General features: G+C 36.6%; 2 protein-coding genes across 3 annotated transcripts; one reads left to right on the forward strand and one right to left on the reverse strand.

Annotated features, from left to right (window-relative positions):
* Positions 1-464: 464 nt before the first annotated feature.
* On the reverse strand, positions 465-11,881 carry fam219aa (family with sequence similarity 219 member Aa). 2 transcript variants are annotated; one of them, XM_077530570.1, is made up of 6 exons: positions 11,653-11,881; positions 7,505-7,601; positions 6,198-6,291; positions 4,803-4,883; positions 3,060-3,114; positions 465-2,742 (listed from the first exon to the last, which is right to left on the reverse strand). In XM_077530570.1, the coding sequence occupies exons 1-6, from the start codon at positions 11,710-11,712 to the stop codon at positions 2,584-2,586; spliced, it is 546 nt and encodes a 181-aa protein (XP_077386696.1). In that variant the 5' UTR covers positions 11,713-11,881; the 3' UTR covers positions 465-2,583. The 2 variants fall into 2 exon arrangements, with proteins under 2 accessions (XP_077386696.1, XP_077386695.1); XM_077530569.1 differs by having other exon boundaries at positions 3,039-3,114.
* Positions 11,882-13,311: 1,430 nt separating this feature from the next.
* On the forward strand, positions 13,312-26,215 carry dnai1.2 (dynein, axonemal, intermediate chain 1, paralog 2). The gene is made up of 20 exons (XM_077528664.1): positions 13,312-13,430; positions 13,693-13,737; positions 13,820-13,921; positions 14,035-14,115; positions 14,341-14,467; positions 14,690-14,745; positions 14,857-15,009; positions 15,126-15,185; positions 15,262-15,387; positions 16,725-16,809; positions 16,927-17,044; positions 17,134-17,177; positions 17,281-17,528; positions 18,839-18,928; positions 19,706-19,778; positions 19,910-19,989; positions 20,481-20,629; positions 20,749-20,848; positions 24,234-24,419; positions 25,746-26,215. The coding sequence occupies exons 1-20, from the start codon at positions 13,395-13,397 to the stop codon at positions 25,848-25,850; spliced, it is 2,064 nt and encodes a 687-aa protein (XP_077384790.1). The 5' UTR covers positions 13,312-13,394; the 3' UTR covers positions 25,851-26,215.
* The last annotated feature ends 903 nt before the right edge of the window (positions 26,216-27,118 follow it).

Consider the following 27,118-nt stretch of genomic DNA (forward strand, 5'->3'; position numbering starts at 1 on the left):
GAGACTCAGAGGGCGTTTTTTACTTAGGTTGTTCGATACCACAGACGGATTCTGATGCTCAACTCTTGAGTAGTCACCGATACTGATATCAGTTACCAATACCACTAGTAAATAACCCATAAAAAATAAAAAAAAATAAAAAAAGACATAAAACGTATAAAGTTCTACAAATCCCAATACAGTATTTTTCCTTGAAATTGCATAAAATTAATGGCAATTTTCTACTCTCCCAATTTCTAAATTCTAGTTCCTGGTTATAAAACGGCACTAGAGGGCAACCAATTCTGTAACAAAGCCTTAATATAATTCTGGTATCGGCACCAATACTGATACCTGGTACTCGCCCATCCCTAGTTTTATTTTTTATTTTTTTATTTTTTTTTACCATTTTGGAGGAACAGGTGCAATGAACAAAACGGTACTGGTGTCATTTTCTTCATGACAAATGGACAAAGCATTTCAGGTTTCAGATAAGTATTATTTATTTTTGGGGGGGAACATTTTTCACTTTACACAGAACGTGAACACAGTTTAGTCTAAATGGAACCATTTTACAGTCTAATAATAAACCTCTGACAAACAAAACATTCTTTGAACAAAAATATTACACATAGCTGGAAAATAACTTAAAAATGTACAACTGCAAATAAATATGTGTTATAATGCATTGTTTTGGACAAAACATGGCATGAATGAAATGACACTATAGTCAGAAATAGTTAAGTCACAGATTCATCTTTCACACATTCCAAGTCTAGTTTGCTGTAGACAGAAGCTTTAAGTAACAAAACAGACCAATTCAACCATCATTGGGGAAAAGTCATTCCATAATTGGCTTACAATATCGTATGATTGGTATGGGACTTGCTTCTGTCAGTGTACTCATTGCACTAAGTACAATTTGTTTCTTTCAGAAGACCAAAATATGACCTCATACGCACTAGAAGAATAACCCCAAAAATATATATTTAGTTATACTACATGCTTCAATGTAGTATATCTAGAACCAAGGTGAGTTATGAAGACTCAATGCAAGGTTTCCCCAAATATTGTATTGTATAAAGGTACAATTGATTAACTTCAATAGTACACGTCGTCGTACAAGTCGCGGTAACTACTCACACGTGTTACTTTTGTTTTATGAGCTAACTGGTCACAGATGGCACATAGGAAGTGGAACAAAATGACATTGTTTTGGGGAAACTTGGAAGCCTCGGTTGTTTTTACCTCACTTTTAATCGGAACAAATTCCCACAATAGTGCTAGCACACACCAGGAAATGACCTCAACTGAGTGCAAGTAGTGTAATAAACACAAATCGACCGTGTGAGGAAAAAGGCCATTGGCAGTGACAATACAAAGCTGTGTCAGGTGTTATGGATATTTATCCAAAATATACAATATATCGGGTTGGATATGTACAAAACAACAACAAAATTACACTTAAAAAAAAAAAAAGAACTTTTAAGTATTATTACACCTTCCTTGAACAGGAAAGCTCAAATAAAAAAAGAAAAGAGAAAAAAATGTGGCCACTAAAGTCATGTATTTAAATTATATGTCAAAATTCACAGCAGGTAACAAGAAATTGCACATACAACACTTTCCTTTACCAGTAGCGTCTCATGAGAAATTAGTAGGATTTGGTACAAAAAGAATGCACAGAAACATGTAAAATCCTGACATATGGTCAGTTTTCTACACAGAACTGGTTTAAAAATAAAATACCATAGCCCATAATAGCTTTAAAATGATAGCATTCATTGAGTAAAACATTGGCCATTTCAGCGAGCCAGCTTTTCTGAGTTTTATGGGGGTTGTTGCATGCACACAGAACTCACAAGCATGCAGTAATGCTGAGATTAGACTATAACATTTTGTACCATTTCCTGCTAAATTCTCACGACAAAAGGTTCCCTTCATATGGGTAGTCAACGGCGCCATAAAAAATAAAAATACGGTAAATGCTCTCTGACAATACAATTAAGGGGTCAGGCAAACATGCAAAACTTATGTCTTCACTTTTCTTGAATCGCAATGATGAACCAGACATTACATTAGAAAACTAAGATTTATAACTACCTTAAGTGTCTTATTGTGAGAAGCTTTATGGTTGAGGGCTACTTCTCCAGGTATATACGCACACATACACGACATCTTTATGTTGACACGTATATGAAGACAAAGTGGATTGGCGGCGTGGTGCCGCACAAATTCCAATCTATTACCTTATCTATTAGAAGAAAATAAATCCAATGATTCCTTATGTCCATAAAAGTTTAGTCTTTCGTCCAATGGTTTCTAATCAACAGTCCAAGTGAGCAAAAAAAAAAAAAGACTGTACCGGTAATAGGTTTCCCTTCAAGCTGATGTTTGTGCCACCATTGCAGTCCTAGTTCACCATACAAGGCAGAAAGGTGCACACATCCAACCATAGGAGGAACGTGCACAAGATCCATTGGTGTTACCTACCTTCGTCGCTGACTTGGACATTCACAGACCCTTTTTTTTTCTCTTATTCTAAAGGTGTGCAAACTGTTTAGCTCACTCTGTGGTATTTTTTTTCGAAAGAGGAGGGCGGTGCTACTGGATCTGACACGCTGTGGAGGGCGCAGCTTGACAGCACATGCAGGTGGGGTTGACGGCTTTGGGCGGGATCAGATCCAGATCCTCATCATCTGGAATCTCATCCAGTCGGTAGCCATCCTTCAGGAGCTGGATGTTGAGGTCCTGGTTGATTTGCTGCAGTAGACACAAGTAGCACTTGAACCATGTTTATACAAGCAGATTGGTGTGTTTACACAGAATGGTAGCTTTGAAAGTCACAAAGTGTGGTGTGAGGAACAGATAACTACAAACGAACAGTGGTAGACAAATGTATGTATCCCACCACCCCAGCTCCCACCACAGGCCAATTTGAATACAACTAGTAGGGTCAGTGTCAGGCTGTGTGAGATGATCTGATGACCAGGGGGTGATGTTCACTAAATGATGCGGCTAACACTACATGAACTTAAATATAATGTGCATATAGATACCTGGTCCCTCAGACATCTCACCTCGGCTGAGGAGTATCCTGATGAGGAGTACCTGGACATGTCAAAGTCGTCATCACTGCAAACAGGAGACAACAACTTAGAAGATGCTGGTTGCCACAGTGATATTCAGATTTGCTTGCGCTTGACTAATGAAGGTTTCCCATACCGATCTAAAGAAATACTGTAGGAATGATGTTATGTGTTATTGTATTCTTATGCTATTATGAATAGGAATGTCACGATATGATATTATCACGATGTGAAGCTCACAATACGATAATTATCACGATATTGTGGGGAGGTTGTCAATATTTAAAAATGGTAACAATATTGTCAAAAAAATTGGCTCATACTAAAAATCAGCACAATATTGTGCTTTTGTACATAACATCAATGTTACCTTATTATTATTGTTTTATTATTGTTATTATGTTGTGTTGTTAATGCACACACACACACACACATTGAGTTCCTCCACATATTGACTTGCTTCACAGGCATATTCGTTCCCCTTCATATGACAATTAGTGTAGATTTTAAACATAGAAGGGACAAAACATCCCTAATCAAAATTAAATTGCACGAAAAATTTGCCACCAGAGGGTGCTAGAACTGCACAAATGTAAATCAACCTGACTTTTTTTTTTTTACAGATGTGTTGCATTTAAATATTGTGAACGTGACGCCGACGATATTGTGCTTATCTTTATATCTCTTATTATGGAGTGGCCAAAATAAACACAACCCAAATCTTTACAATGAGGTTCTGCAGCCAATCTCAGGTACAAAATACATTATGTTACAATTGCACTTGAGGTAGCTGCCGTATATTTTGGGTTAAGCACACCATGTATTTTAAATTAAAGATGTTGCATATTAAGTTTATGGAGTGAACGCTTGTTTGTACCCACTTTTTGTGAATGACTTTGAAAATAAAAGCTTGAGGTTACGGCTATATATATATATATATATATACATATTTTTTTATGGCGAATGTATAGCATCCTGAGCCAAGTAAGTAAGTAGATAGATAGATAGTTAGAGCACTGAATAGAGTACAGTTCTCCACCAAGGCTTTAATTTCTATACAGTACTGTACTAGTGGGGGGGTTTTTGTCCATCATTTGAGCAGGATAGTGACATAGTGGTTTGCACAGCTACCTTACAGTTCTGAGATTCGTGGTTCAAATCTCAGCTTCAGCCTTCCTGAGTTGATAACGCTCTCCCCATGCTTGTGTGAGTTTTCTTGGGCTTCCTCCCACATTCAATTACATCCTAATTCCACCTCACCCAATTTCTCCTCCCCCCTCCCGCAATACATAGATGATTACTTCAAAAGGTAAAAACAAAACAAAACTGTTATTTCTAGTTAACCTTTTAAAATATATCGTGACACCAATCTCAGGGCTTTTCTAACACACCTTGTCTATAATTTTCCCTCATGTTGGAGGCTAGTGAGAGAACAAAGTGCGGGACTCGTCTGTGTCCAGTACAGGGTGGAAGCAGGCGCTCCCGCTGAGCTGCTTTTCCGTCTCCAAATCCTCACCCCACTATCCTCTAATCCTGCACCCTGAGAGAGGCTTGCCCCATTTTTGGATCCCGACTGTTCCAACTCTCTCAAGTGGCTTCATGGATTAATGTAACATGGTGAGACCAACAACACCATGAAATCCCTCCTTCCCCTCATAGGTCAGGCACTTTGTTACTTCCAAGTTTTATATTTTGAAGTGTGAAAAGATGTTTTAGAAAGTGAACGGCACATACCTGTCGGTGTCCAGTGCTACAAGGGGCTTCTCATCTGGGCTCTGGTCTAAAGAGGAGTAGCCTTTATTTGGCACAACCAACCTGCACACAAGCAAACAGTATGTTTCTGAATTAGAACCCACTTTGAAAAAGCATGTTTCTTCTGTGTTGTTCTGTGAAAGTAAGAGGAAAATGCAAAACATGAACACTATGAATGCTTAATTTGCTGTTAACCCTTGGCCATTGTCAATACAGCTTGCATGCCATGTATAGCCTGAATGTAAACTAGGGGTGTCAAAATTAGTGCGTTCATTTTGAGTTAATTTAAAGTTCCTCTAACGCCACTAATTTTTTCTAACACGTGATTAATGACTGCCCCTTCCTTGGAAAGTTTGTAGTGGGGGAATTCCAGTCGCAACGCAGCAGACATGCCCACGTCAAAATTTTGCAGTAATAAATTTAATAATAATAATGCAAATGTTTGTGGAGAATGGGCTCAAGTTGTACTTAACAATTTTAAAAATGTGCATAATTTCACAAGTTACTTCATGTTAAAGATTAGATAGCTCTTAATATGAACATAAAAATGCACTGAGCAAATGCAATTATGCCATCTAGTGGCAGAAAAATGATCACAACACAAATCAATATCACACGTTTTTTTTTACAGTACAGTGCATCTTATTAATTTTATGAATTATAGTATTATGAAATTACTCCATCAATGACTAAAAGAGGCAGCCATATTTCAATTAGTTTATTTATTTATTTATTTTTACCATTTTTATGTTAACAAGAGAATGAAAACTTAGGGGAAATTTGTTTTGTACATTTTATTGTACATTTAGAACATATGTAAAATGTGTGCTTAATCATGAGTTAACTCTTGAAGTCATGTGATTATAAATTTATGAAAATGATTAAAATCACCTGACACCTCTAATGTAAACACATATTTTACTTCTAAACAGCTACTCATAGAAGGTGTTAAAGAATGTTCATTTCCTATGTCTGGGAATTCAATTCAATTTCACAAATGCAGGGAAAAGTGAGGTACAGCTGTAACCCTCAAAATGCAGGAAGGACTTTGAGATTATCAGTCTGCCTCAGGGCATTTGGCATCAAGCCATTCGCTAGCCTTTCATATATTTCCACTAATCCACCAGGGAGTGGGATTAGACAGAGCCAGTTGTCGATATTGTGGGTTACACCAGCTTTGTGCGCTGACTCCGTGCTCGCCATTTACTCACACAGAACACAAACAAACCCCCATCTTTGTTGTTGCGATCTCTTTGTAGCGTTACAAAGTCAGATGACATCCCTCAAAAGGCTGGATGCAAATCCATTATGTACTTGTGTGTGCTGTAGGCGCTACAAGAATGGAGTTCAACACCGCCATGGAAAGGAACTTGTTACCTTGTCCGGGCATTCTTCTTAGGTTGTTGATTGACAGGGCTACCCACAGTGCCGTTCTTCACTGATCCCTTTCTGGCAAGATCCCTCTGTTTCTCTGGCAACCACAGGATGTGAGGTCATCAGTAAACATGAGAATTAAGTGATCGCTTGCAATGAATGGGTAAATAAAAAAACACTGTTAAGACTAATTTTGACACCTTTTCGACGTGATATAATTCTCTTGTAATTCTTTTTGTAAACTGATTACTTGTAAAAGCTCAGTGCTGGAATGAACAGGGCCGATCAATTGACCAATAAGGCCTTTTCAAGTAATAATCGGCTGGAGTTTTGCAGATTAAACACCAATATGAACTTACTTTCTCATGAAACACTTAACGCTGTTCAATACGTTCTCGTTTTTTACAGTACAGTACATATTTTTCATTTTAAACAATTTTATGAATTATGAAATTACTGTATCAGTGACTAAAAAATGCAACCAACTTTCCATTAGGTTAACATTTCTTCCCACTTTTATGTTAACAAGAGTATGAAAAATTAGGGGAAAAAATACTGAACATTTAATTGTAAATTTAGATATAAATTGATATAAAAAGCGTGATTAATTTGCGATTAATCCTGAGTTAATTATTGAAATCATGTGATTAAAACTATTAATCGACTGACATACATACATATACACATACATACATACATATATATATATATATGAAATTCATGCTTAGTGTTCACTTTTATTATGAAAATTTGCTGTCATTTCAGTTCAACTCTCTCTCTGTACATCACATATTTAAAATGCAACTCTTTCAAAGATGACGTGTTTTGATATTTGAGAAAGGAGTCATCACTAACAGAAAGACAAAAAAATTAAGCAGAAGAAATATCACTTATCATAAAATGGCATCATGCATAAATCATGTTTTGTCAGTAACTTCACTCATTTACTTATGTTGCGATACATTCATGGCCAAAATCAAGCTAACTCATTAATTCTTGCTTTTTATGCTATATTTTTGTTATTGTAAACAAATACTAAAGTATGCTAAATCAGTCAAATGTTCTGCCTGTAATCCATATTTTTGTTGTAAGCGTTAAACAACCAAAAAACAAATTATATAATCATTTATTTATTTTATTTTATTTTTTTTAGAAATAATTGGCAGATTAAATAGTTATCGGATTATTTTTTTCCTGCCAAATATCAGAATTAGCATCAGCCTAAAAAAAAAATACAAATAAAAAATCCATGTTAGTCGGGCCTTAATAATAAATTGAAGTGGTGATTTGTACTGTGTAGTTAATGATACCTATTTGGACTTGCAGCGGCGAGGGCTTGTAGTTTATAGCCACTGTCTCTCCTTTGGCATCAGGGTCAGCTTCTGAGTTAGAGGAGGCTGCTGGGTCCTAGAAAAATGATGGGACAGTAAAATATTCTGGTTGATTGTACATTTCAGTACATTCTGATGGACCCTTACACAAACATAAACATTGGCAGAATGACATACAACCCGCAAAATCAGCTCTCTTTTAGATGGGATGGGTGTGCAAAACCCCAGCACTAATTGCCTGAGGACAACTACGCCCACGTGGTGTGCATCAATAGGCCCGAGTGTTCTGCGCCTATACACTCCTGGCTCGAGTTCTTTCTGTGTGAGCGCTGATGGCATGGAGAGGAGGCCGTGGGAGAACAGAGGGGGCTCCTGTTCATGCTGGGGCGTCAACAGATTGAGAGAGGGGAGCAGGGTCATGCTTGGCTTGCCCCGCTAACAGAGTTGCACATTATGCTGATTCTGAAGCCCTCCACTGTTGCAACAGGAGGGCACATGGGTGGAGACCGCCAGGCAAGTTTACCATGGTGATTGATGGATGAGCCAAGGAATGAAATAGTTCAATTTGGGCTAAATTAACATTCATGACACCAAGTACAAAAAGTTCACAATAAGGTGCAAAACTGGTAATATACAAGGACTGGGTCAGAAAAAAAACAAAAAACAGTTCTATCCCTTTTGTCCAAATACTTTCAAGCCTCTAAGAATTGAGGAAATCTTCATAAAATTGCTGTTATTCCGAAATGACATATTTCTGATTAGCAACATTCAATACCACTTTTTTTTTTTTTTTTCCAGATAATACCAGTAGGGGTACTCAACTCTTGAGTAGTCACTCATACTGATACCGCTAGTACTTTTGAAACATAAAATTTCCCCCAAACAATCAATGACATAATTTTAAAGAACGATCTGGGTCATTGATGGATACCGATTTTAACCAGACCAATCACAATTTATTATAAAAGCACATACAAATAGTCATTCGTTATCATTATTTACAATTATCTACAATTTTGAAGCTTTCTACTAGAGGTGTGCCAAAAAATCGATTCATAAAAGAATCATGATTCTCATTTGTTAATCGAATCGATATTAATATCCAAAAATCGATTTTATTTAAATTAGAAATGAAGAAGAAGGGGAAAAGGCAGTTGTAGCCCACATGCTGTTTTTGTGGAAAAAGGCACTTACAATACAAAATTAATAAATGTTTAAACAAAAAAACAAAAAAAACAAAAAAAACAAAAAAAACAAAAAAAGACACTTTAATGTCTCTATTTGTCATTTTGTCTTGCAAAGCAGACTGGAGTAGCTCATGACAATGTTGTGCATATCTGTAAATTGAAGCAGAAATCATTTGTCAATCAAATCATTTTGAATGGAAGATCGACTCTGAATCGAATCGTAGACCCAAAAATCATAATCGAATAGAATCGTGAGAGAGTCAAAGATTCCCAGCCCTACTTTCTACAATGGTCACACCAGATAATATTTTCAACTCAAATCAACGTTATGAGACTAATTAATCAGCAATCTAAACAAAACAAGCTAGCTAGCCACACAAGTAAATTTATAATAAAAATATATATTTGTTGTACAAAGTGAATAGTAATTATTTGTTTTAGATCATACCACATGATATGACCGCTACATACCTGTTGCTACAAGGGTAAATAAAACTTGCAAATTTCTTTTTGGTCACACCAAATGATAATTCATAAAATGGGCATCATTGGACAAACTTGTTCATCAATGACCCAATTATAGTACATATATCCCAATATAGCATCTTTTTTCTTAATATTGCATGAAATTAATGGCAATTTTCTATTCTTCTAATTTCTAGTTCCTGATCTTAAAACGACCACAAGAGGGCAGCCAATACATCGCGAGTACTGATTCCTTGAAATAAGGCCTGATATCGGCCCAATGGTATCGGTACTCGCCCTCTATTTCAGAGAAACCGCTGATAAAAGTACCGGTAGTTTATACTGGCATCATACACGTTTTGCGCAACAAAATATTGAATATAATACTAAAAAAGGGAACCATATTGCTGTCACCAATTAAAAAAAAAATATATATATATATATATCAACAGTATGACATTCAGGATCAGCTACTGCTTTTTTTTTAGATGGTATCAAAAATACACCGTGGTCTGCTGCCTCTGGCTTTCATACATACTGTATCATATATTGTCACACCTACTTTGACACAGAATTGACACAACCTCCCAATGTACCGTATCCGTTTCATTACCCTGATCTTCCTTTACTGCCTTCTCTCATGATGCCAGCGTCACAAGGCTGCTGACACAGCAGGAAGTAGACAGAGATTGAAGGAGGATTACACATTATGGCTTCACGGCTTCCCAGCAGCCAATAGCAGTGAGGTCGGACTAATCAAGTGACCATGAATTACAATAGCAATTGTTGTACTGTACATTACACCGTAACAGTCAATGCAGCTGTCATAATTGGATCACTAAACAAGCAAAGTGATCGTCCATTCATGTACTGGATGAAAATAAATATTTGATTTTTCAATTAACTTTTTTGAAAAATGTAATTCTAATTAACTACATTTGAAGATTGTAACAACACATTCTGTGGATATACTTATTGAGTTTGTGTGTGTGTGTAGCAGGTGCAAAGCTGATTTATTCAGAATGACAATGAAGTGTTTTAGCATTACAAAGGCCCTGCCATATGTACCTCGGTCACAATAAGAAGGCGTAGAAATGTAAAGTGAGTGATTACACCAATAAAATAACAAAAAAACACTGATGCTTAGTTTGAAGTGTAAAAAGATACTGCTTGTGTATAATTATAGTCTATGATTGCCATAATCTATATTCATTCCTTTCACTTCATTTCATTTATTTAATTCTTTAAAAGAAAAAAAATGATAGGAGGCCGGAAGAAGTAAAATTTACACAAAACAACACAAAATGAATGACAACTACAGTTGTGACACACTTAAAAACACAACAATTTTATAAAATTACAAAAATAAATAATTCAGTATCGTTACTTCTTGCTACATATCAATATATGCAATTGTGCTTTTACACATTTCATAAAAATAGACAGATGTGTTGGTTTTATAATCAAGATTGTTCCATAAACTGATACCTTGGATTGAAATGGATCATTCTTTTTGTTTTGTGTATATTTTGTTTTTCTTAATTTGTACTCACTTTCCCTGTTTTTGAATCTGTTTTACAAGTTAATTGGTAAGATTTGGTGATGGGCTTTATACATTATTTTAAGGCGGTTATAGTCCAAGAATTCATTACATTTTAAAGTTTTCAATTGTACAAATATTGGGTTAGTGTGGTCGTTTTTGTTATGTCCTGCCGTAAACAGCGAAGAAATGCAAACCAACGCCTCCCTTAAAAGGGTTTATGAATGCCTATGGATGTCACATGATGGTGGCAAAGGATTACCACAGTTTCATTGAATTAGTCATTATTAATGTTTATTTACCGGTGCCATAAACTAACAGAGAAATTCCACTATGCTGGAAAAACTGAAATTGGCCATTGTATCCACCATTTAGAATTAGAATAGACATTTTGGCTCAAAAAGGTTGTAAATTGAGAATACTGCTCTACAGAATAATGCTCAGATTCTTGTAACTTCCTGTTACTAACTCTGATTTGTCATATGACTCGTTTAAAAATGGAAACGTGAAGAGCGTAGCAGCCAGCAGTCGTGAACAGAGCTCCTCTTCATCATGTAGGGTTGCACCCAAATAACACGTCACCAAATGACGAAATTCGATAGTGGTGGGCGCAGACTGCGTTAAATGCCAACATTGTTGTTTTAAAAGACGAGATTCAAGCCGCGTTTTAACCATGAGCAAGAATACTGCGTTGTTTACTAGCTCGTGTCCATCCTAGGAGGGGCGAGACTTGGCAGCGATGCTCTTATTCGTTTATCAATCTGACGTTATCGTTTCTCCCATTCGAATTCAATCAGAGATTAGATGCAATGCTCACTTGGTTATCGGCTCGGAGGCTCGCTGGAATATAACGCAAAACGCACAAACTAGACAATAACGACTCCAATCGTATTCAATGCACCGATTAGCATAAAGATAAGCGCTTGCTCGCTTACCAAAGGTTGCGTCTCTCCGTTGACTGGTGGCACTTGGAACCTGTCGATTTCTTCCATCATTTTTGCCAAACCTTCTTATAGCGGTTCGATATTAATGATAAACTGCGATTTGTGTCTTAAGTGTCCCGATTGGAGATGCTCCGTTGCAGCATTATAGCGGCTCGTTTTCCTCCATCCCGACAGAGGTGACTCGACAGCAAAACAGCAGCACCGCCTAACTTCCGGGTTGATTAAGTATTCATGAGGGGCCCACCCTATCAGGGACGACATCACCATCAAGTGCGCAGTGAAGCAAACGCACCTCTCGGCTGACATTTACATATCTAATTGACACACACCCACTTTGAGCTTGTTTGCTGAAACAGATTATAATAATTACAAACACATTTTTAATAGATATAAACAACAGCAACACACTGCATGAATATTGCTAAAACACTTGAAAGTTTATTGTAAGTCATGTATTCATGTTCATTTATAAGAATTTTGTTCAAATGTAAGTACATTTTAATTTTTATTTGCATCTCGAAAGGCCCTTGATGGGAAACGAGGACATAAACAGACAGAAACAAAACAAAAAAAGTATAATTGCTATTCATGCCAAAAAAATAAATAAATAAATAAATAAAAAACATCTTTGGAACGTAATCAGTTTTTTTTATTTATTTATGTATTTATTTATTTATTTATTTATTTCCCCCTTATTTTATTTCTTGTCTCATTTTATTTTTATTACATTGTAGCATATTTTTGTAAAACATATAAATTGTATTGCCTGATCCTTGTATTATACATTAGTAAGAAAATGTTATTAAAAAGAGCTACATCCAAAAGCAAAAATAAAAGTTCTTGAACATGTTATTGAAATGGTACATGGTTACAATTGTGTTTGAGGTTGGCGTGTCTATTGTTGCCATCAATGACATGTCCCCAAAAGTTATATCACACAGCTTCCTTTTCCATTTTTTTTTTCAGGTATGAGTCAGACAAATGTCAGGCTGTCATCAATTGACAGCCCCAGTTTGAGAATGTTTATGGCCGTCAGAAATACAATGCACAATTTACGCTATTGACGGCAAGCTTGGCAAAACTTGATCTGTAGCCTACTGACAAAACACACATCAGAAGGCTTACTAAGAGCACCACTTACTACAAACACCAACTTCCTACAGCTGGCTGCCATAAAGCTTCAGAAAATGGCACCGAAGTGCAGACAGAAACAGGAAATGTCTTGCTAGGCACCAATTTTGCAACACTGTTTTCTAGTCAATTGTCAAGCCATGGGCTATATGATTAGAAAAACGGGAAAGCCATACTGATGGCATCACATCTGTCCAAATGATAATGGAAACAGAATAGAAGAAGGGAACTTTTAGGACATAAAAGAAAACAAGAAAACTAAATGAGATTATAATGGCACAAGCATAGGAATGTAAAAATTGAAGCTTTCAATGGTGTGTGTGCTTGTTGTGTTTTCTACTGGGATAAACTCAAATGTGGTGCATAAATGCATGAGAGAAGCATGTTTATTTTGAGGGTAACTTAAGTGGGTCAAGCAGAGGTATTATCCACGGGTGGCAGTAATGCACACCAAGAGTTGTTAGCCAGCTGCCAGAGCGACTATCGAAGAAGCTCTTTTGAGACTGGTTGCCTAGGCAACCAGTATACAACAGGCAAACCAAGCCTGCCTATCCTGCTGGGACTTTCCTTTGTAGTTGTGTCCAAAGTTGACTCTTTTGAAGATGCCGACCAATAATGTTGCAGCACCCGGGAAAAAGGTAAAAAAATAATAATGATAATTTTTATTTTTTTTTATTATTTTTTTTAATCAACGTCCTGCAGACATTGAAATAAGTTTGTGAGAAATAGGTGAACAGTTAACATGGGTGGGGCTGGGGCTCAGTGAATAAGCATCATAAATTATAGTTAAATATTTTGCAATTTTATTTTGAAATATTTTTGTTTGTATATTGTGCAAATACAACTTCAATCATCCTGTTGTTGTTGTTGTTGTTGTTGTTTTTTAATGTTATTCATCAGAAGGTGGCTGGCACAAAGTCACAAAAAACTACCAGTAAGCGAAAGGTGAGTTACATTAAAAAAAATATATATATTTTTTTTTTTAAAGCACACACTTATTATTCCTTAATTCTTATGCATGTATAAGACATTGCAGGATGAGGAAGATGACTATGGTGATTACAGCTGGGAAGAAAGGGTGCACGGCAAACTTATTAAACCTCCTGATCAACTGGACCTCACTGAAGCTGTAAGAGAGTTAACATAAAAATAACATTAATTAACAATAATTATTATTTTAACATTATTACCCTGAAGAGGTGTTGTACTATGTTGCTGTATATTTTTATATTAATATAATAGGAGCTGAAAGAAGATGTCACAAGGATTCTGACAGCAAAAAATCCACATGCGCCACAAAACATTGTCCGATACAGCTTCAAGGTAAGACTATGACATCCTTTTTCTTTTTGCTATAACCATTCAATAATTTGAATGTTTTCTAATTTGTCTAAAAAAAAAAAAAAAACTTACATTAACCTTTACCAAAATCAGAATAATCAGAAAGCCAGGATTGTCACTTTATTATAGCAAGTACAAATTGAGAATTGGAACTTTCCCGAAAGCGGACTCACAATTCTTAATATTGTTGCTGTCTGTCTTTTCCAGGAAGGTGCTTTTAAGCTGACCAGTGTTGTTGACCAGCTTGCTGTCCACTTCGTCTTGGATGGTTGTCTCATACATCAGGACTCTGATGAGGCTCGCAGGCTGGCAGCCAGTGACGACCTCCCTGAAGGTGCTCACTAACATCTGCAACATGTTCCGTTTAAAGAAAGTGATCGTTTTGTCAATCCCCCGTTTGTCTTTTATTACAACTGCAGGTAATCGTCTTTATGTTTGGGAAGAGTGACAGAATTCTAGTGTAATTCTTACTTTGGGCCACCAAGTGTCACTATTCACATGTTATGAAATCTAAAAACGTAAGATAATGTAAGATGTGGTTCTTGATTGTGTCCAGAGATAGCAACAGTTGATACGGGAGCACAACCTGATGAGGAGAAACTAGAAGCTTTGGTAAATTGTGTTTTTATTAATACATGTTTTGATGAGAAATAACAATTCAGGATACATCAATTATGATCCAAAAGACGTTGCTTGGTGGTTAAACAGTATATTTCCATATAGGATGCGTCTGGTGATGGAGGTGAGGAGGAGGATGGTGGAGAAGACGATAGACCGGACAGCGTTGCCTCCAAAACAAACGATCAGGAGACAAAATGTACAAACCAGTTCAATTTCATTGAAAGAGCTTCCCAAACACTCAATAATGCACTGCGGGTAGGAATTTAAAAACAAAGAAAGTCTCATTTCCATCCTAACTCACAGAGTAGAATAAAAACATCCTGCATTCAGTACAGCAAATCCTCAAGGCTTCAACTTTTGTTTCTGTGCAGGACAGAAGCTGCCAGACTGTACCTCCTCCACACTGCAACTTTTCGGCCACTGCCAGTCAGGTTGTGGATTCTCTGACTTCAATATTGCAACTGCAGCTGCATGGGAATGCTAAGAATTCCTCTTTTGTCTGTTCAGTGGGAGATATATGACGCATACACAGATGAGCTGCAGAAACAAGAAATGAAAAAAGACAAGCAGAGAGCGTTCCAACCAAAGAAAGATGATGACCAAAACAAAAAGAAGATTTCGAATGAGACGCCGGTAACTAATTACCTGCAATGTCGCTAATTGCCATGTACTGTATCATCTACTATTTACATCACAGGTTTCAAACTCAGGTCCTCGAGGGCCACCGTCCTGCATGTTTTAGAATTTTCCCACCTGGTTCCTAATGACCAAGATCATAATCAGGTTTCTGCAGATTTCTGCACATTGCAGAGGGGGACGTGAAAGTATTTAATAATTTATTTCCAAGATCAATAATGTGACACAGCCGTATCAAAATCACAACAGCCACGTGTCAGCTCAAGTCTCGTGCTTGCAGGGTTGCTAAACGAGTCGACTCTTTGAAATTAATTACCTCCAATTAACTTTCTTTTTTTTCCCCCTCCTTCTTGGTAAGAGGGGAACAGGAGGGGACATGGAGGAGGAGCCTCCTCTTCCAAAAAGGCAAAAAGGCCTCTTTTCTCTGTTCTTAAAAAATCAATAAAATAAATAATAATAATAATAACAACAACAACAACAATAATAATAATAATAATAATAATAAAAAGTCCACTCACGTTCCTCCAAACACAACATGAGTAGCACACGGGTCAATTCTAAAAATAGCACACCAGTGCTCATTCATTCATTCATTCATTCATTCATTCATTTATTCATTCATTGAGTTAGTTCGTTTTGTTTTTGTTTGTTTGTTTGTTTGTTTGTTTGTTTAAACTTAAAGTGGTGCAAGTTTGTTGTGCAACAAATGAATGAATGAATGAATGTATGGAACGGTGGAAAAAATGCTGTTTTTATTTTCCTTTTTTAAAGGCTGGTTTTCTACGGGAGCTGTACTATATTCTTAAGTGCTTTGTTCCTGATATTTAAAGTTTAAATGTCTTTTTAAAGCAAATTCTAAAGAGCTCCAGTTTTGTTGAGTTATAAAAGTTACTGTATGTATTAAAGGGCAGGTTTCTTATTTATTTTTATTAATATTTCTACATTACAGTACTTAATTATTTTTCAAAGCAACATGTTGAATGTTTGAGGTAAAACAGACAAACAAACAAAAATAATAAGAATTAAATGCTCAAATTAAGGAAACAAAATAAAATGATTTTCATTTACTAATCAGTTGTTGGCTGGCAACCAGTCCGGGGTGTGCCCCGCCTACCAGCTGAGATAGGCTCCAGCACCCCCCGCGACCCTTGTGAGGAATAAGGAGTTCAGAAAATGGATGGATGGATAATCAAGTTCTCCTTTTGGAGACACATCAACACGCATGGGGGGGGGTCACTCATGTTTCTGACAAAAAGCCAAAAAGGTTCTTTTTGTTCATTGTGCAACAGGAAACATTATTTTTCTGTATTGGTCAATTCTGTTTTTATCTGCAGAGTGATGACATCACCCAAATAGCTATGGCAGTCTCACTGTTGGAACGCATGGTCAACCAGAATACATGTAATGACATAGCACAAGGTATGTTCAGCTTGTGCTTTATTGATCATGTGTGACTCGAGATCAATTCACCACCAATATTGCAATCTGTCACACTGTACCAAAGTTAGGTAGCACTTACCTTGTATGTCCTTTCAGATTTCAAATACTTTGAGGATGCGGCTGATGAATTTAGGGAGCAAGAGGGCTCTCTTCTTCCCTTGTGGAAGTTCCAGTATGAAAAAGCCAAATTGATGTGTGTAACGGCACTCTGCTGGTAGGTTTGCTCGCCAACAAGTCAAGCACAAACAGACTGTAGATGACAATGCAGCACAAGATGAATAATGAGTGCACCTTATTCCGCAGGAATGAGAAATATCCTGACCTTTTTGGTGTGGGATTGGGATCTTGTGAGTCATCCACATGAATCGATCGATTATTTGACTTTCTGAGAAGCATGCATGTTTATTAGCATGACCGAATAAACATTTCATCTATCCTGTCTACTGGCAGATGACTTCAGCAAACAGGGCCGTGGGATGCTTCTCTTTTACACGTTGAAGAACTCCACCTTCCCCGAGTACATCTTCCCGACAGGTTCTGGCGTCCTGAGCCTCGACATTCATAAGCAACATTCCTATTTGGTGGCTGTCGGTTTCTATGATGGATGCGTGTGTGTGTACAACTTGAAGAAGAAGGGACTGGAACCCGAATATAAGAGCAACGCTCGAACTGGCAAGCACACTGACCCTGTCTGGCAGGTGAGATATTATTATTATTATTATTATTATTATTATTATTATTATTATTATTATTATTATTATTATTATTATTAATAATAATAATAATAATAATATTAATTAATTAATTAATTAATTAATTAATTAATTAATTAATTAGATTGGATAGTTATGCGCTTTGGAGAGCTTTTCCATGTTTCATGACAAAAGCAATTGAATTCTACTAAATCGAACGGAATCAAATTAATACATTTTTTTTACCTCTTTGAATCATATCATACTCTACATATCAAGAATTGTTTTATATTATATTATATTCGTCTCTGTCCAATGAAAAACAGTTATGTCCATTTGTGTCATTTTTTTTTTTTACGTTTACTGCGATTGGCTGGCAACCAGTTATACCCCACCTACTGCCCGAAGCCAGCTGGGATAGGCTCCAGCACCCCTGCGACCCTTTCAAGGAGTGAGCGGTTAAGAAAATTGATGGATGGATGGATGGATGGATTTTTACATGTATGGGTTGAAACTGATACAGACATCCCAAAAATGTAAAAATAAATAAATAAATAAATAAATAAATAAATAAATAAATAAATACATAAAATGAAACAATGGACATAAGTATTTTTCACAGGACAGCGACAATATATCATATTATACATTATATTATATTGTATTATATTATATTATTTTATGTTATATTATATTATTGTGGGAACGCTGAAGCATATATATATATATATTCTCCAAACTTTTTTCCACGTACCAACTCCCACACATTACTTCAATATTTATATTGTTCAAATTTCAGCTAGCTTCAAAAATTCAAGCCTCCCGGGGTATATATCGTCTGATTCCACATTACTTACAGTATTTGCACAATATAACATTTAATATCAACTTTTCCCCATTCATTTTCAATGGGACAGACATTGAACTTTTTCTAAGTATCACTTTCCATGCCCACTTCTATACATATAAGTTAGCATCATTACCAGGTGTCTGATACTGCTCGGTGGCACAGTTGGTAAAATGCATTGTCCAGTAACCAGGAGGTCATAATTTCATAAGGTATCTCTCAATTTACTTCATAAGCATTCCACATGCATTCAAAATTTTAGCATTCAGCTTTAAGCATTCCCACGCAATTTCTCCAGAAATTGCACTTAGTCTAGTATTATATTAAGTTATGTTGCCTCAGCTTCCTCTGATATTTAGAAAATGGGGGGATAGAACTATAGAAAATGGATTGATATGTTATTTTGATCTTTCATGTTGTGTAATATACAATACTGGTTTATTGCAAATGATTATGGCTATTGATACAGGTACGTTGGCAGAATGATGACATGGACAACAATCACAATTTCTATTCGGTTTCTTCTGATGGCCGTGTTGTGTCTTGGACCCTCATTAAGGTTTGTTTTGCGACCACTACCACCTAACTATGTCTAGTTAGTGCAATACAAGCTTTCTTGTCAACACACAGTACGTAGTCATATTCTCAAGGAAGAACTTTGCAAAGTGGCTTCGGTTCTGAGTACAAAGGTAGACAGACTCATGACTCGCTCTTTTTCTGTGTTTTACTGGCTACAGTTTTAAACTACCATGCAGTAGCTTATTTTTTTAGATATTTTAATTTTCTGACTGTCCTTGGGGAGTCACAGGCAATATCAGAATTATGTTTTCCCTCGAAGGGCCAGAATCTGGTATCCGGGCCTTATGTTTGACACCTGTGTTCTATAGTATATTTGTTCAACGGTGCACATAATACTTATATTTTCCATGAGCAAAGCAGTGCTGACGATGTTTGCAAACCACCACTGCTGCGCTATATGTTAACAGAATTGTAAGATTACACAATTAGAATTTCTGTCATGGTTATACACTAGTATGAAGAAGTTTTGTAACTGGAAATATTTTTAACAATAAAATATAATTATTGATTCTATTCATGAATTTTCATATATCCCAGTGTGCTGTTTCAAATTATGCATAAAAGGCAAATTTACTTTGAAATCCCCCATTCCTGTTTAAAATAGTAAAATGTTGATTGCTCACTTGAAATTGAATGAGTCCGCATTAAAGCACTTCATTACGCTGTAGGGTCTCTTTTCAATTTTATGACAATAGATTATAATAAATGTGTTTAGCACTGCGTGCAAGTGTATCACAATGTATTTTCATGTCTGCAGAATGAGCTGGTCTTCTCAGACACGATCAGGCTTACGTTTGACGGTCCGGAGGGTATTCAGGAGTGCAGTAACGGTGAGATTTTACTTTCCTGTTGTAATATCATAAATTGTACAAGAAATTTTCGATATTACTTGTTTTTTCTCGTACAATGCTTTATGTACGTTGTGGACATTTAAATTAAAAATAATACCTTTTGTCGACAGTTGGAGGTACATCCTTTGATTTCCACAAACAGGCCGACTCTCTTTTCGTCGTTGGCACTGAGCAGGGTAAAATACACAAGGTATGTTGAAATTCATTCCTCCACCCAAGATTTGGCTGTCAATGAACTGTCAGTGGCTTGAAATACAGCAGCTGTGCCCACAAGCCATAAAGCTGATTTAGTCTGAGAGTATGCACTTTATTTGTCACTGCACTCAGACCTGCAATCCAAACTGTGAAAATGAGACTTTTCAACATTTCAACCACACATGATTTCATTCTTCTTTAGAAGCAAAAACTATTTTACATTTCTGTTTTCATTTATCTTTCTATCAATCATATCTATTAAAATAATTACTTGGATCCGTAATTTTGCAATTGGGTAGATCACATCAGTTGTCATTCTTATTATTGACGTTCTGCTGCAGACCAGAATTTCCTCATTGCATGACTAATACCAACACATTCTATTTTATGTACCGCTTGAGGTCAATCTCAAAAGGGCATAGCGAGAGGAAAGTGAGTGTTCACCATCACCTTTTGTTTACAGTACATTCTATTGTCATTCGCTAGTGCTCCAAGAATTACTCAAGCCAGTTCCTGGAGACTTACTTTGCCCACAACATGGCAGTGGATGCAGTAAAGTGGAATCCGTACCACCCAAAGGTTTTCATCTCTTGCAGCTCAGACTGGACCATCAAGATGTGGGACCATACTGTCAAGTAAGATGAATGATGGATGAAAGGTTAAAAAATCAGCGAGCCACACTGTTGCTTCATCATATTAATAACAAAAACAGATAATGTTCACACTGCTTGTCCAAACTGGTTTTTTTTCGCAGCACTCCCATGTTAACGTTTGAGCTAAATGCTCCAGTTGGTGATGTGGCCTGGGCACCGTATTCATCCACTGTCTTTGCTGCCGTCACCACAGAAGGCTTGGTAAGGACCATTTGAAAGTAACAAATTGTGAGGAATATGAATTTTTGATAATTATTTGCTGGTCACTTTTTTTATTAACCCATTTAATCTCAATTTTTTCCCAGACATAAAAATAAAAATCAGATAGCCCTTTCAATCAATCAATAACAAAAATAAAAAATATATGGACACATAGGTGAAAATGTATGTTTTATGTATGTTGGGACGAGTTGAGGAAGCCATCTTTTTTTCAAGGTGTAACCAGGAAGTAAACAGCTTTTGTCAAATGATAATTTATTCCAAACATGCATACATTTAATCCAAGCAATGTATTTTGACAATATATACTTAAAAAAAATATTTTGAAGGATTACCCAGTAACATTTTTAGAGCCTTGTAAATGAAATTATTCTTGTCCATCCCATATGTGACCAACTCGACATATGACCGTAGATTCAATACAAAAAAAATGTAAAATGATGACATTTACTAAACCAAACACTATGCGTCCTGTTTTATAGGCAGCCACTCGTGCGCTCGGCGTAATAAGGGGCACATCTCCATTTTCATGCCACTTTGATTGCCCTGGTGTTGGTTGCATTCCATCCCACAACAGTGCACAATGCAGCAAAATTCTATCTGTGCTAGTCAAGTAAATACCAAAATGAAAGAATGCTAGACTTGGACTGAGTGTGAAAATTGGGCCATCGGAATGAAGAATAGCTTCCACTCTATTTCAAGCAGGGAAAATAAAACAAGTAGATAAGAGCTTGTTTTTATAGATATTTGTTTTTCACCATTTGCTAACCTCTATTATTTTATAGAAGTCATTTTGAGCCGATGGTTCAAAGTGACCATTAAGTTGTCATCACTATTGTACCTAATAATGCATTTTTTTGCACAACACAGTATCGATGTTTTGTGAAACATTTCTTACTTTAGGCAGTCAAAGTGGTTATTGGGCATTTTCTTCATCACAGATTCTGCATCCTTCAAGTCGTAGTTCTTATACTCTCCATCTCCACTGGGTCATCAATCAAATCAGAAAGTATTAATTTGTCCCCCCACACACCTCAGACTGCGTCTTTTTTGTCACACCAATTAGCGCCATCATTTTAGAAAACACTTGAAAAAAAAGGCACATTAAAGTCACAGATGTACTATAATGTGTAAAATTAGAGCAAAATGTATCATTGATTCTTAAGAAGTCATTTTAAGTTTGCTAAATGTAATTTCCAAACATTTCCCAAAGTGAATTCCCTCCATACATGAGAATATTAAACCATAATGGATCAAGATCAGAAGATCAGTGGTCCACTTATTTTTCTGAAATGTTGGACTGTACCCAATTTTCAACTGTTCTACAAGGAGTCCAGGTTTATATTAAGATAGCAATTAGACTTGTATATGTCACTTCTTGATACAAATGTCACCCGAGAACCCAAGCTGTAAGGAATTAACTGGACGCACATAATTCCCGTTACAGTCTGCAATCTTGATAAGATTTTGAAAAAATAAAAGAAGACCATCCTTTATTTCAGCAAAATTCCATTGTTTCAAGTTACATATCCCCATGACATTTTTCATTTTCCGCGACATCCGTTGGACTCATTTGGACTGATAGCTGCTGTCTGTGATCGTGTGTTTGTGAGGATAACAACATGCCTGCTGGCTTGAGATGTAAGAAAGAAGCTGACGCATAACTCGGTTTCATTTCGGTGAGATTTCACATCTAAGCTGGCAGATGTGGAGTTGTCATGTCAAGATGAAATATCAGTAGGCCCAAGTGAGATTCTTCTGAAAATCCATATTTGCTGTGTCATCTTCGCCTTCTAGTCACACATCTTCCCTTTACAAAGTCAAAATGTTTTATCTTATTTAGCAGCATGATAGGAGGGAATTATTAAAAGCGCCTCTCAGTATGATGCAGTGCAGTTCTCCACTACAACATCCAGTTTCAGATCATTTACGGTACTTTTGGGTGTGTGCAAAACATCCTCAGGTCAGGAGAAAAAAACTAAACAAAAAATTTTAGAAATGGATTAGAAAGACTGATGGAGTGTAGCCTATTGCTCTTCATGAGTTAGTAAATACATGGGCAATCTAATGCAATCACATTACTGACAGTGAAATAATTCCTCGAAGACAGTAATAGAAAAACACCGAGTAATTCACTGCCAAAGGGACACAGGCTGCAGGAAGTCACGCCGATCAGTAATTATAAGTGATGACTGCGACGCTTTGTGTGCAGCCAGTACTGGCAGTTAGTGTGGACACAAGTGACCCAGGCACAGTCATTCATCTGCTGGCTTCAAGGAGTGGGCTGCAAAGAGTTCACATATTATGCGGTGTCATCCAGAGCAGCTACTCTTGAGTCGTCTATCTCGCAAACAGTACACTGTAGTTCAGTGATTCTTAACCTTGTTGGAGGTATGGAACCCTATTAGCTTCCTATCTGAAGTTAAAAAAAAAAAAAATTAAAAAGTGATTCCCCCCCCCCCCCAAAAAAAAAAAAAATAATTCAGGACAAAGGAATAGTATTTACTGGTGAACAAAATAAACAGGGATAGCAGCCTTTTCATCGACTCTGACACTCTTCACCTTGAATTCGAAGTGTTCTGTTCTTGTATTCCGCATCTCCATGCAGCTTAAAGGCTGAGTCAGCCGGTTTCACTCTGGAAAAGGCCATTTTTAAATACAGGATTTAAACAAACAAACTACTTCTCAATTTACAGATCAGGGCTTGTCTTCATTTCTGGTGGTGATTTTGTCTTTTCTTCATTCTCCATAACCAGGAAGTAGACTGCTAGCTAACACACAAGTGGTCTGGACAAACAACAACAAATATAAAGCTCTATAAATTGTTTTCGCTTTTACTAATTGACAATTCAGAATATCCGGGCATTTGTGATATTTCTGAAACGTTTTCCTTTACGGTGAAAACAAACGAAATATTGTATTGCCTTTGCCTGTGACGAGCATACAAAACAGGCAGATTGTTTTAGTAGTCAAACAACATTTCATCACATTTTGAAATAATAATAATAATCCTTACAAATCAAATGACAGTGATCCAAAGTCCAATGCTTTTCAATCGATGGAGAGGGTCATTTCACTGACCACCATTTTCTCTTAACTCAAGGCTTAATGGAGGTACTTAGCTGTCTAGCTATACATTATCATTAGCTCATTGCTAAACAACAACTCTAATGGTGAACAAAGACTTGCATGGTAATGTACATTCCTAAAGTATAGTTAGCATGAGGATTGTTCTCAGAAAGATTTTTTAAAATATACATTGGATTGGAATCGATTGTGCTATTGTACATAATGTTGTGGTCATTCAGTGTATATACTGTATCTGTTGGTTGCTCAGCTCAGTCAGCGTTTCGATCATATTTTCCAGGTTCATGTTTTTGATCTGAGCGTCAACAAGTATCAGGCTATCTGCCAGCAGGCAGTGGTGGCAAAAAATAAGACCAAACCGACTCACATTGAGTTTAATCCCGTCCACCCAATCATCATCGTGGGAGATGACAGAGGCTCTGTCATCAGCCTGAAACTGTCCCCGAACCTCCGCAAGAAACCAAAGGTAAGAGTCATGAACAAGATCGAGGAACCCCTGGAAGCATCATGCGTTTGCATCCTTGTCAGTGTCCCAACACATTACATCACTCACTTGTTCTATATTTATGACCTCCGGTTCATTTCACTGGAGAAGAGCTGCTCCTCTAGTCACTATCAGCACCAACAATCGATTGTGTCCTTTTTTCTATTCAGGCAAGTCAACAATTAGAAAAGTGTACTGTGAGTGCTGTGATTAGATTATCTTGTCCTTAGATATCACCAGAGCCTGAGGCAAAAGAAATGCTTATTTAAAGTATTAGAACATTTTTCCTGTGATTTATTCGTTTTACTATGCCTACAGGCTTCCCATCAGTAGACTTTCCAAACTTTATTTACACTTCTATATAGCATGTCAAATGTTTGGATGGGGATACAATTTATATTGGTATTTATTTTATTTTATTTTTTCCAATGGAAACGTTCTCTAAAAATAACCCATTAGAATCTGAAGTAGATGTGGACTCACTTATATACACTCGTAATTGAAAACTAAAATCAATCCGATTTATTTTGTCCTTGTTATTGGCCATAAAGGTATCCTTCATGTGCAATGAAATAAGTTAAATCATAATGATTGTGATGCATTATACATTTTACAACACATTGTTGGGCCATCCCTCAAACATTGAATACAGAATAAACACACGCATGCATAAACGCACACACATGGGCCCATGGCACATCATGAGCAACCATAAACTGCAGTCCTTGAGAGTACATTTGGGACATAATTATAAAGTTCAGCACCACTGACACGCTCTTAGGCATCAGAGCGGCAAATAGCCATCAGACACAAGCACCCACTGCAAATATTATCAACAAATATGCTAATAACATTGACAATTTTAGCACAAACATAAAATGGCAAATCAGCACCGTAAATATGTGCTGCACAGAAACAAATTTCAGGATGTTGTGGAAAATGTCCAATAGAGGGTATCTAATCGAGACACTATTATTTGAATTTTACAAGGTGAGGCAGTGAATGGAAATGGGTACTTAATGAAGTTTGCAAAGTGTCTTTTGTAATCTAATGATGTGTTATATTTATCTTGTTGGAGTTGGAGGACAGCAATCACTATGGTGTGGATAATGTTTTCCAACCAGAACATACCACATCCATGTCATATTTTCTTGTATGTTGTTTGCAGTGAAGATTTATCTTCTATTTTTATTGTTTTCAATACACTGACCGCAGCCAGTTTAACTGTGTATGTAATCTGCCTGTGTTTACTCATCAAAGGTCAAGTAAATCCTGTGTATGTGCATGCGTGCATGTGTGTGTTTGTAGGGCAAGAAAGGTCAAGAGCTGCCCGAAGGTCCTGAAGTGGAAACGGCCAAGATGGAGAAGCTTCTCAGTCTGCTGAGGGACTCGGAGCAACGTAGTGTAAAGTGACGATCACAGTGTATGTTCATTCAGTGAAAATTAAAACACATCACAATTTGTTTTGAATGCAAATGTTTGTCTCTTTGTGAAAGTAAGAATAGGAAGTGTGCCAGCTTCTCACAAATTGTGAGACAAATTGATTTTAACTATCAGCTGTTTTTTTTCTTTTCTTTGTCACCTCACAAAAAGTCATTTAAAAATGTTCTTGGTTCTTAGTACAGGTTAAATGAAGCATTTCATATGAAATTATTGGGTAGTTTATGTACAAATATAATTACAGATGCCAAAGATATACAGTCCTACCCGGAAATAGCTAGCATTAGCCATTTCTGTGTAGTATTACTACACATTCATACTGTATTCAGTATATGGTATTTAGAGCTCTATATTATTAAAATATTGATGTAAAACTTTTTGGTGAGTTTTTTTTGTAATCTCCTGCATTCTATGTGTTTTTTTAAATTGCATTTTGTTGGCTGGATGGATGGATGGATGGATGGATGGATGGATGGATGGATGGATGGATAGATGGATGGATGGATGGATGGATGGATGGATGGATCATTTTAGGCGTGAGCGAGTACTGCTACTAGGTATCGGTATAGGGACGATATCTGGCCTTATTTTAAGGTATCGTATTCGCGATGGTGGCCGATGCCACTATCGGGTGCCCTCTTGTGTCTATTTTATGATCAGGAATTAGAAATTGGAAGAATTGAAAATGATCATTAATGTAATGCAACTATATGGGGAAAAATTGAATATTTGGATATGTAGGTCTTTCTTTAAAACTATGGTTTGGCGGGATATTGGATGTATCAAAAGTACTTGGTACCAATATGAGCGACTACTCATGAGTTGAGTACTCGTACTCGTATCAATCTGAAAAAAGTGAGATTGTTTGTTCATTTGTTATGCTTAATCTGTCTATTGCTAGTATTTCATCAGAATCCTAATAAACAGCATCCAAGCTTTTGTTTGTTATTTTACATCTTGTTTATATGTTATTAATGATTTTTTTTTATTATTATTATTCCATGTACTTTGTTAGGGGTTTTTTTTGTAAATAAATCCTCTTTTTGAGTATATCCTGCACTACCCTCTTCTCCCCTGTACTTGTGTGGCCCACTTTAAGCACCACACAAACTCAACCGTGACACCCACACCCTAAAATGCAATTGATAGAGTCCATCTATTTGTAATGTTTACCAATTCTCTATGAATCATCAAGAAGCCTGTGAACTAACAACAAACATAAAGTGTTCGATACTCCAGAA

This window comes from Festucalex cinctus, chromosome 8 (assembly GCF_051991245.1).
Source record: "Festucalex cinctus isolate MCC-2025b chromosome 8, RoL_Fcin_1.0, whole genome shotgun sequence".
In the NCBI taxonomy this organism is placed as follows: domain Eukaryota; kingdom Metazoa; phylum Chordata; class Actinopteri; order Syngnathiformes; family Syngnathidae; genus Festucalex; species Festucalex cinctus.

Excerpts from the sequence above, each read along its gene's own strand:
- fam219aa (XM_077530569.1), bottom strand. The coding sequence starts at position 11,712 with ATGATGGAAGAAATCGACAGGTTCCAAGTGCCACCAGTCAACGGAGAG. Across the intron at positions 3,115-4,802 it reads GTAGCACTGGACACCGACAG|TGATGACGACTTTGACATGT; the intron begins GTATGTGCCGTT and ends TCCTGTTTGCAG. Across the intron at positions 2,743-3,038 it reads TGAGATGTCTGAGGGACCAG|CAAATCAACCAGGACCTCAA; the intron begins GTATCTATATGC and ends TGTCTACTGCAG.
- dnai1.2 (XM_077528664.1), top strand. The coding sequence starts at position 13,395 with ATGCCGACCAATAATGTTGCAGCACCCGGGAAAAAG. Across the intron at positions 13,431-13,692 it reads TTGCAGCACCCGGGAAAAAG|AAGGTGGCTGGCACAAAGTC; the intron begins GTAAAAAAATAA and ends GTTATTCATCAG. Across the intron at positions 15,186-15,261 it reads TTTCGGCCACTGCCAGTCAG|TGGGAGATATATGACGCATA; the intron begins GTTGTGGATTCT and ends TTGTCTGTTCAG.